This window comes from Camelus dromedarius, chromosome 7 (assembly GCF_036321535.1).
Source record: "Camelus dromedarius isolate mCamDro1 chromosome 7, mCamDro1.pat, whole genome shotgun sequence".
Taxonomy (NCBI): domain Eukaryota; kingdom Metazoa; phylum Chordata; class Mammalia; order Artiodactyla; family Camelidae; genus Camelus; species Camelus dromedarius.
In genome coordinates this window covers 26,450,267-26,460,216 of record NC_087442.1, presented here as the reverse complement: position 1 = coordinate 26,460,216, position 9,950 = coordinate 26,450,267, and the positions used below count along the sequence as shown (strand labels likewise).

The 9,950-nt window shown below is 40.5% G+C and overlaps 1 protein-coding gene across 3 annotated transcripts in view; it reads left to right on the top strand.

The window, feature by feature from the left end:
* Nucleotides 1-8,343: 8,343 nt before the first annotated feature.
* CPED1 (cadherin like and PC-esterase domain containing 1) overlaps nucleotides 8,344-9,950 on the top strand; it is a 250,353-nt gene continuing 248,746 nt past the window's right edge. For 2 of the 3 annotated variants that reach the window (XR_004137904.2, XM_064487398.1), the window contains exon 1: nucleotides 8,344-9,462. Coding sequence is in view for 2 of the 3 variants with exons in the window: in XM_064487398.1 (XP_064343468.1) it covers nucleotides 9,214-9,462 (249 nt within the window). In the remaining variant the exon portion in view is untranslated. The remainder of the gene's footprint in view (nucleotides 9,463-9,950) is intronic. The other variant, XM_031455263.2, reaches the window with a different exon arrangement.

Sequence of the window (9,950 nt, the reverse complement as noted above, 5' to 3'; positions counted from 1 at the left end):
GAAACTGTTCTGGAGCCACATGCATTCTGAGAACATAAAAGCAGTGTGGAGTAAATGCACGTGGGGTTGGGAGATGTGTTGTCAGGGGAACGGAACTTGAAAGCAAGAGTCTAGCCATGAACGTTTCACACTGTACCTGGAATTGTTTGTCAGTAGGAGTAGTGATAACATTTACATATTGTCAGCCAAGTACATTATTTTAACTGTTTAATGAAATCGTAACACTTTTCTTATTAAGATTATAAACTAGGGATGACAAAAATTGTCTGTAATTTGGAAATTGCGTAAAAATTCTAAATTTAAGGTGAATCTTTTCTCCCAATTTTTGAAACTACTAATCAGAATTGCTGATCAAGATTTTTAAATTTCCCTATTTAGATGGCAAAATCTGAGTTACTAAAACCGATTGTAACTTCTTCCCCAGAATCTTCATATCCATGATTTGATTATGCTACAGAGAAAAAGTTTGAAGTGAGATGAACTGACTTCAAAATTGTTTTGCTTTGTTTTGTGTATTAATTAAAGTTTGATATAAGGGAAAGATATGCCCACTTCTGGCCATTACCATTTTAAAGTAGTAGGTGATGTATAACTTATAAGTCAATATTTTAGCTTAATAAATAACTTCATTTAATGACAAGTTATTTGAAACCTAGGCATATTAAAATGTGTATTTTAAATAAATGTAATAATTTCTTAATAGGTTCTTCAAAGCCATATATTTTTACTTTTCTTCACTCCTGGCAAGGGAGACTATAAATAACATATTCATTTTTCTGCTGCTTGTTAAAAATTCAGATGCTCATGTGGGAGGTGAGGGTGGGGTATGTGTGTGGTTTGGGTGTTGCTTATTCCTGTTCCCCATTTCTACTGGCCTGTGTTAATGAATAAGAATACTTTTTCATAGGAAAGTGTATACCGGCTAGTCTTTAATGATGAACTGTTCACAAGTTGAATACTGCTTGTAGGAAAAAAACAGTGGTCCTATTTTAATTCTTTTTGCACTGTTAACTCTACTCCAGTAGATGGGCTCTCCATGCTATTACCTTAAAATGACAATTTTAATTGGTACCAAGTTATTTATTTATTTATTTTTAATTAAAGTTTTTATTGAAGTGTAGTCAGTTACATTGAGTTAGTTGTCGGTGTACAGCATAATGTTCCAGTCATGCATATTTATACGTATACTCATTTTCATATTCTTTTTCATGAAAGATTATTACAAGATACTGAATATAGTTCCCTGTGCTGTACAGAAGAAATTTGTTTTTTATAGGTTTTTACATATAGTGGTTAACATTTGCAAATCTCAAAACTCCCAAATGTATCTCTTCCCACCAGTACCAAGTTACTTGAAAAAGCTTTCAAGTGGAATACAAGAGGCCAGGCAAAATTATTTCTAAACAACCCCTGAGCATAAGAGTCAGTTCATTAGAATGATTTTGCTAATATAACTATCTAGTAGAAGCTTTTAATGTGATTTCCCTAGTATATCCCATTAGAATTCATCAATTTTATATTTGTATCCCTGAAGCATGTATCTATTTATCTTTAATATGACAAATGATTACTTGGCTTTAGTAGTTTGAGGAATTGATTATAAGGGTATTTTTTTCATGGGTTTCCCAAGTGTGTCAAAGATTTTTCATTTTGCCAATGGTTCTCATTTATAAACGCTTAAACCAGTCCACTTATCTGTTGGGAAAATTTTTTAAAAATAGAGATCATGTGGTTTAAATATAGAAATAATCTTTTGACTTTGTGTGGTATACATGTGACCCAAGAACCATACTCTGGGAAAGAATGTTACTTCTTGATTACCCAGATTGGCTAAATGGCTCCCAGCCTTCACTGGACTGATAAAACCAGACCGACCCTCCCCCCCCATTCCTCATTGCATACATCAGTCTTTCAGGGAGCAAATTTAATGCTGGGAAAATTTCAAAATACTTTATTTTCTGAGAATTAAAATGGATGATTGAACTGTGATTACATTTTTAAAAAGAAAACAAGCCAAGTTATGTGGCTATCTTGAGACAATTTCTTTTAATGTATTGTGGTTTCCAAGGAATATTATATTGTAGATCTACAGAGAAGAGGAATGAAATTTGTAATTAAGCTGAAGAATGTAATTTGATGCTATTATATAACAAATGAGAGCTAAATTTGTTCATGTTTTATATATTGAAAAAAAAAAGTAGGGATCCTGGCTCCATGCCAAGTTGTAAGTTTGCATACAAAAGAGAGTCAAGCACTGGGGATGTATAATTCATTGGATTAAATGTTTAATATTCTACCTGTGTGCTCACTGCTTGAAGGGATTCCATCTTCTATCTTTCTATCTATCTATCTATCTATCTATTTTCTATCATTTAGAATCATCTATCTACATTTAGAATGTGTGTATACACATATACCTAGCCATAGGCTTTTAGAGGATGCAAACCTTAAATGCAAATCTGAAAGGCTTAAAGGAAATTGTATGCCCATGTTGCGTTTTGAGGGGAGCGGTATAATTACACATTCAAGAAGTGGGTAAAATCCCAATGAAGCTAATCAGGTCATTGCCACAAGCTGCTCAGGGACTCCCTGTTCTAAATTAACAGATCATCTTGGGCCTCTTAAGTAACAGAACATCATGTTAAAATTGTGCAACGAACTTCTTTTGGTTAAATTTCAGGTTTCCAACCGTAGCACCATTGACATTTTATGCCAGATGATTCTTTGTTGTGGAGGTGCCGTTGTGTGCATCGTGGGGTGCTTAGCAGGTACCTGGCATCTACATATGAGATGTCAGTAGCACCCACCCTGGGCCCACAAGTTGTGACAACCAGAAATCTCTCTAGACATTGCCAAATGCCTCCTGGGGGACAAAATTGCCCCCACTGGGTTAAATGTTACCAAGATGTGAAGTATTTCTCGTGGGGAAAAAAATGGGAACAATATGGAAAATATTTGAATCTATGATGTATGAATCTCTACAAACAGGAATTTTTAAATCGCTTGCAAGTAGACACTGCTAGATACTGCAAGAATATGGAGATGAGTAAAATAAATTTCTGTCATAAAAGCAGTTTATACTGTAAAGAGATAGAAGCACACTGGTAACTAGAATACAGCACAGAATATGACAAAAGTAATTTTTGGTGCTGGTGCAAACAAATTCAAAATGCTTATGAAGAAAGCTGTGAAAAATAAGTAAGGTGACCAGTCGAGAGCTATGCAGCGCTGGTGAGGGTACGCCCAGTTTCAAAAAGACAGCACCAGGTCGTGTCGGGAGACTTCTATGCTCAGAAACACTGATCTAGTGGACAATTTAAAATGATAAGCATTTAGTTTGGAGGATTTAGTCTATCTGGACTGTTTTGTTCATCTAGAAACTTAGACACTATAAAATGTGTCTGTTCAAACAAACATCAAACAAGAAAAAGATAATAGAAAGTTGAAGACTTTCCACCGCAGCATTTTATTTCCATGTGTAAATTGAACAAATGCTGGGCCTTTAGGAAGTCCCTTTTACCATTTAACACAATTTCCAGACCTCTGCCAAATCCTCAGCTTACCATTCTGTCACCTAGAGTGGTTTTAGAACCACTACAAAGGCAGAGAAAAATCTCTCTCTCTCGTTTTTTTTTTTTTTAATGCACAAAATGCCCCAGAAAGTTTCTGGGATAGATTTGAACAGAAAGTGACTCCACGTAATAATAGGAGAGATTGGGAGAGAAGTAACATAATTGAGTTGAAAGGAAATTGATCAGGTTTAGATGTTGACTGCATTAGAAATTGCAGAAAAATTGCAAATACTGTTTTAGGATTTTTGTTCATACTCCTCTAGCATCTCAAGAACCAGATATAAGCCTGATGGCAGACTGAACTTTTCGTTTGTCTTTGTAGTGAGTGGTAGATGTGAAATTCTAAAGACAAGTGAAAAGATATAAGTAATATAAATTAATGTTCTGTGTTTGCATGACTTTGTGGGCTAATACATAATCAGGTGTATTTGCACGTACCTTGGACAAATACAGCATTTTCCTCCGAAGGGAGAGTGAGGGCTTTAAGGCAAGAATTTGACATTGCATATAGACTTAAATCTTGTGTATATTTTGCACCATGGAGAGTAGTCATATAAGCTTGACCCATGCTGTTCTTATGCTACCTTAAAAAAAAGAAAAAGAAAAAAAAAAGGAGAAAAAAAGTAATTTTTCTTTGTGAGTTTACAATGAAAGATAATGGTAATATAATAGTATTCTCAAAAAATTGAAAATAATGGTCTTCCTAGCCTGACATTTATCACAATCTCTTCATTAATAAATCATCTGGGGAAGAAACTTTTTGGATTCTCACTGTGTACAGGTAAAGGCTAGATATCTTTAACTTAGAAATTATAGCCAACCCTGATGTGGACCAAACTCTCCAGTTTTATCTTTAGTGGCCTCCCACTAAGACGTAAAACCTGTGGCATTTGAAATCTTTGTGACTTTTCAGAGCCCAGCTGAGAAATGACCACTTTCCTAAAGCTTTTTTATCACCTCCCAAAAGATGCGAACTCCCTATTATGATTCTCTGTGACACTTGACTTATCCCCATTTTAGTTGCAGCTGGGACTGCAATCTGTTTATCAGCTTCTTTTCCTTTCTCTCCTGGGCATGTTGCTAAACCTCAATTTCAAAGTGGGTCAATGTGACTGAGCTCTGACCAATAGAATATGGGCCAAAGGATACATGCCAATTTGAAACTTAGTCCCCAAAAAATCTCCCACGTACTTCTCCATGCCCTCTTCTCATTTCTTATCTGCTAGTGGGAGTCAGAGGATCCAAGGGATTCAGTGGGTATCCAACATTCTAGAGAATGGAAAGTCACCAGATAGACCTTGTGTACTCAATGTCTTAATGCAAACTGACACACACTGGAATATTATATGAGTGCAAAATGAGCTTTATTGTATCAAGCCACTGAGATATCGAGGTTATTTGTTAAAGAACTTACCCTACCCTGAGCATTTCATCATTGTGTTTATCATATTTTAGTCCTTTACGGTATTTGTCATTTGTCTTGTTTTCCACATTGCTTGGGATGATGCTCTTGCATAGTAAAGATTCAGTATGCAATTCATGATTTAAATTCATGAGCCTGTTATGCTCGGAGCTAATGGGGAAAGTTCCACAGTCAGTATCAGATGAGAGGTGGTGGGAGCTGGGAAGAGGCCAGTCAGGCTCTAGGGAAGAGATACTGGAAGGTGAGTACCCAGGCGTGGCTGACAGCACCCTTGGGACTTTGTTCACGACATCACCACCAGTGTCTACAGCTGGATTTTACATCATTACGGACAGGAGCCTTCTTGAAAGAGAGAGGCTCTTCCCTGCAGGAAATTCAGAGGGCCCGGAATCTGAAGATTTCCTCTTCTTATCAGGTTGCCACAGAAAGGAAATCCGTGTCAAAAACGTGTCCCTGAAAGCATAGCTCTGGAGCCTCGGGTGACATTTGAGATTACCTGGTGATAGCTGAAGCCCCTATTTTATGAGGAAGCTACACTCAAAGAGACAAATGACCTTCTCAAATTTCCTGATCTGATCCTAGAATCTTCTCTGTTATAGATAGCTTTATTTCTCTAGTTTAAAAAATAAAATAATTTTAAAAATACCTTTTTCAAACAACCATTTTCAAATTCAACATCTCCTTTCACCCCCACTTCATACGATACCAAAATGAAACATACGTGTGATGGAAGAGTGTGCTTTGTGTAGGAGACATTTGAGGAAGAAGATTGTTCTGTTTTGTCCAACCTTAAATTTACAGAATTCTAAAAGGTCTGTCATTCTATTGCCCAAGTGTGATGCTGCTTAAATACAGGCCCTTGAATACTGCAACGATTTAGTGGAAGGGGTGCTTTATGAAATTATATGCACGAAAGCAACCAGTCCGAAACACTGCCAGAATCCGCAGGTTCATGCAGTTCTGCTGTGTATCACCCTCCCACTCCTCTCACTGAACCAACCGACTCTGTCTTCATTGTTCCCCATTCTGACGCTTCCAGACTCTGACGCATGCTCCTTTTTAGCCTTCCATTCCAGCTGAGGCATAAATATCTCCCACTCACAGTCTCCACCTTCTACTCCCTCCCATCCTGCCCTTGCTCTCATTCCCCCAAACCAGCATCTGCCACCCACCCCCATCTCACAGAATGAAGAGGACTAGTACTATGTGCTCATGTTTGCTTTGAGGGCTTCCTCAAGAGGCCCATTGTTTGATACTTATCTGTTCATGTGTCTGACACCAGACCAGACTGAGCTCAGCCCCAGGATCAAAAACAACAGAGAGGCGTTCAGCATGCCTGTTTCCAACAACCGTGCAGAGTGCTTATCTCATACATTGTCTCTTCCAACCATGCCAGCAACACTTCAAGGGAGGCATAAGTGTCTTCATTCCACAAATCCCTTGTTTAAAATAGGTGATAAGAGGCAGCATCGTGATTGTACCCAGACTGGGTTAGCTCTGATGTCAGGCTTGTCTGTGGACTCTCTTAGTGATCACTCCACTTGGTGATCACTCCTGCTGTATCTTCTTCCCACCTTCCCACTCTCTTTTCTCACTTCTGCAGATATTCCTTTATTTACCATCTTCTCTCATTCCCTCAGATTCAACGGTTAAAATGGGAAACTGGGTTTTTCAACCTGTTCATTTCTAGAACACTACTTTGTCACCTTCCCCCCATTCCTGTTATTTGAAGTCTACCTATAAAATTACCTATGCTGTATTCTTTCACTTCTCCCAGCCTCAAAGCAGTATGATTTTTAGCTTCTGACATGCTTTCTTTCACATCTTGTACTCAATAATTTAATGATACATAAAAATGATGCTTCAGATTCCTCAAACTCTCCATTTCCAGACTTTCTGCCTTACTAGAAACACACATCCATTTCTTTTTCACCTCGTAAAGAACTTGATCTCACCTTGGATCACATCAGTACAGGGACGTTTCCAGTTTACAGGTCTCATAATTCCTATTATCTCTCAAATTACATTGTGTCTACCAAACCTGTATCTTCCAACACTACTGTTCAGCTATTTCCTCTTGAAATTCTATTTGCTTCTAAATGTCAGATGCCGTGTCATTTTTTTCTACTCCTTCATTTGTCATAGGATTGAGGATTCTGAATCTATAAATGAAATAATGTTAAGCACACTGGAGGGGACATGTGCAAGGGTTTCGGATAAATCCAGCATTCGTGTGAATACTTGTCCTTTAAAACTTTAATTCACCTGTTGAGGTGTTAATGTAGTTTCCTACAAGCGGGGACCTGCAGACGCCCATGCCTCTGACTCTATAATAGAGAGGCACCCCTAGGGGGCGCTCCGCCTCACAAAATTTACGTGACTGCCAGGAGCGTGCCTAACGGATGGGATCACTTTAGGGGTGTGGCCTCAGAGGAGAACTTCAGCGCGCAAGAGTTTGGGTCAGAAACAGGTCACAAAATCTATGTAGAAGAGCCTTTGAAGAATGTCTGCTGTGAGCCTGAGCCAGCCCCGGGTATCCAGCGTTCGCAAAGCAAAGGCTGGGAGAGGTGAGCAACATGCCCTTAGACGGTGTGCCTTTCTCCACGGCGTTCCCTCAGCTGACTCAGCAGGAGTGGATGGAGTTTGCAGACTTGCCCTTCTGAGGGTTCCTCCTGGCCGGCCCTCTGTATAGCTTTAGATTGAGTTGACTTCTGGACAAAGCCAGCTGTGTTCCCCTTAACGTCTGCGACAAGCCACTTAATGGAGGAGTGCGGTGCCAGGCAATTAGCCTTTGAAAGACTCAGCCTTAGACCGGGCAAGGATAATAACAACAACAGACGCCACCGGTGAGTTAGGTACTGAGCAGAAAAAAAAAAAAAAAAAAAAAAAAAAAATGATGCCTTCAGTTATTGCAGTGCATACAACAGACTTTCCCGTACTGAGGTCCAGACAGTACTCGTGACCTTCTCCAACAAGAGTGACCGCAATTCCCTGGAGTGAAGATCCTCTTAATTCACCCGCAGAGTCGCCTTTAGCCTCCTCGTCGACCTTTGCCATCAATTGATGAAGGGCCATGTGTTTTTGCAGTGCTGTATTAGGAAAAAGAAATGACAGAAAGGGCCTGACATCAAATAATGTACTTAAGATTCTGCAGCTCTGGGTGGCAGCCACATGTCAGGGGAAAGGAGAATTGTTTCCAGTCTGGGGAAGCTCCCAGTTTCTGACCCGGGCTGACAGCGGGCTCCGGCCGCCCCCGAGGACCGAGGAACCCCGGCCTTAGCCCCGCCCCTCGGCCGGCCCGCGGGGCTGCGCTGCCCGCCTGCCCCCCGCTCCCCGCCCGGAGTGCGGCCGGCGAGCGCCTGTGGGTCCGTGTGTCTGCGTGCGTGTGTCCCTGGGTGGGAGATGAATTGGAGTCATACGACTGGGAGTTTCCTTCCGAGTGGTTTTGATCAGCAATCCATTAGGGGATCATGGAAACTTTTTTTTTCTTTTCTGGCTAAAAGGATGAAAACTGAGTAAGTACATAGAACTTTGAACTTGAAACGGAATGAAACAAATGCAAGCAAAACCCTGCGGATGGTAACCAGGTCCATTCAGAGCGTGTTTTCCCTTTTCTGTTAAAAGCCGTGAAGGTTTACAGGAAAGTGGCAATTTAAACCGGAATGAAGGGAAGCAGTTAAGAAACATGAAAGGCTGAAAAGCAGGACTGCTTTAAAACGCGAGGAAAAATGAGGAACTGTTAAGGCCAGCTGGCCTGCGCCCAGCTGTGCAGCAGCGCTTTGGTTTAAACCTACTGCGTTCTCCAGTGCTGTTTTTAGGCTTCAGATTTACTTTGGTGCTGTTTCTCTTTTCCTGTGAAGCCCTTACTGTGAGTTTAAGGATGTTGTGAAAATAAGGCATCGCCGGAAGCCACAGTTTGGCAGCCTGGGCTACGCTTAGGTTATTAGTTACAACTATTATTATTTTGATGTCTTTTTTTAACCCAGGCCAGTCACTTTTCGCTGTCAGCCATGGAAGTGCTCTTATAAACCGCCTCAGACTTTTGGGACCTACGCTTCTTTGGCATGACACTTCGGAAAGTTCTGAACTGGGGATGGAGCTATCTTGATTTAAGTTGTGGAAAAAGAAGACAGATTTGTTATTTTTCATGCTGACAAAAAATAGCTGCTATGACTTTTCCGGTATCGTGGACGGCGGCCAAGTGAAGCTGGACTGGTCATGGTCTGTCGTCCAGTGTTCCTTTGTCGTCGGCGATTCTGCCCCCGGCCCTTCTTGGTGGGCTTGGTGGTGGCAATCTGTCTCTTCTACCAGACCCTGACACTCCGGGGGACGAGGAAGCTCACAGCAGCTGTCCCCGGGACTGCCCCAAACACACCCACCGAAATCCCAGACAGCAGATGCAAGAAAGGATTCTCCCAGGACAAGCAGTGCTTGCTTCTCTCCGGTGATGCACAGGAAATCAGAAAGGTAAGGCTGTCATAAGCTTAACCTTGACATTTTCTGCAAAGATAGCAGTCTGCCTCTCTGTCCCTTCTGTAAGACTAAAATTAACTTCTGTGAGGTCTGAAAGGGATCCAGGGTATTCATGGTCCAGAGAGTAACCTTACGACATGTTAGCTTCAACTCCTTATGTTTACTTCCAGAGAGCCCTGGCCATTATGTTCTCTCTCAGGATTTCGCTTCATTTCAGCTGAATGAAACAGACAATTTGGAGAAGTTGGAAGCGGATTCCTTCTAGAAATACTGGGATTCTAAAAAGTCTGAAGATTTACAGTGCAGGAACATAAATCAAAGATTCAGAAAATTTGGTAAACATGGAGGGTCTCTTTCATCCAGGCAGTTAGTACAAGTGGCCAGATCATTCCACACTCAGAGTTGTCCCCACATTACACTTTATAATTGATTAAGTTGATTTTTTTTTTATTGCTGAGCACGTTTCTAAAGCAATATATTTA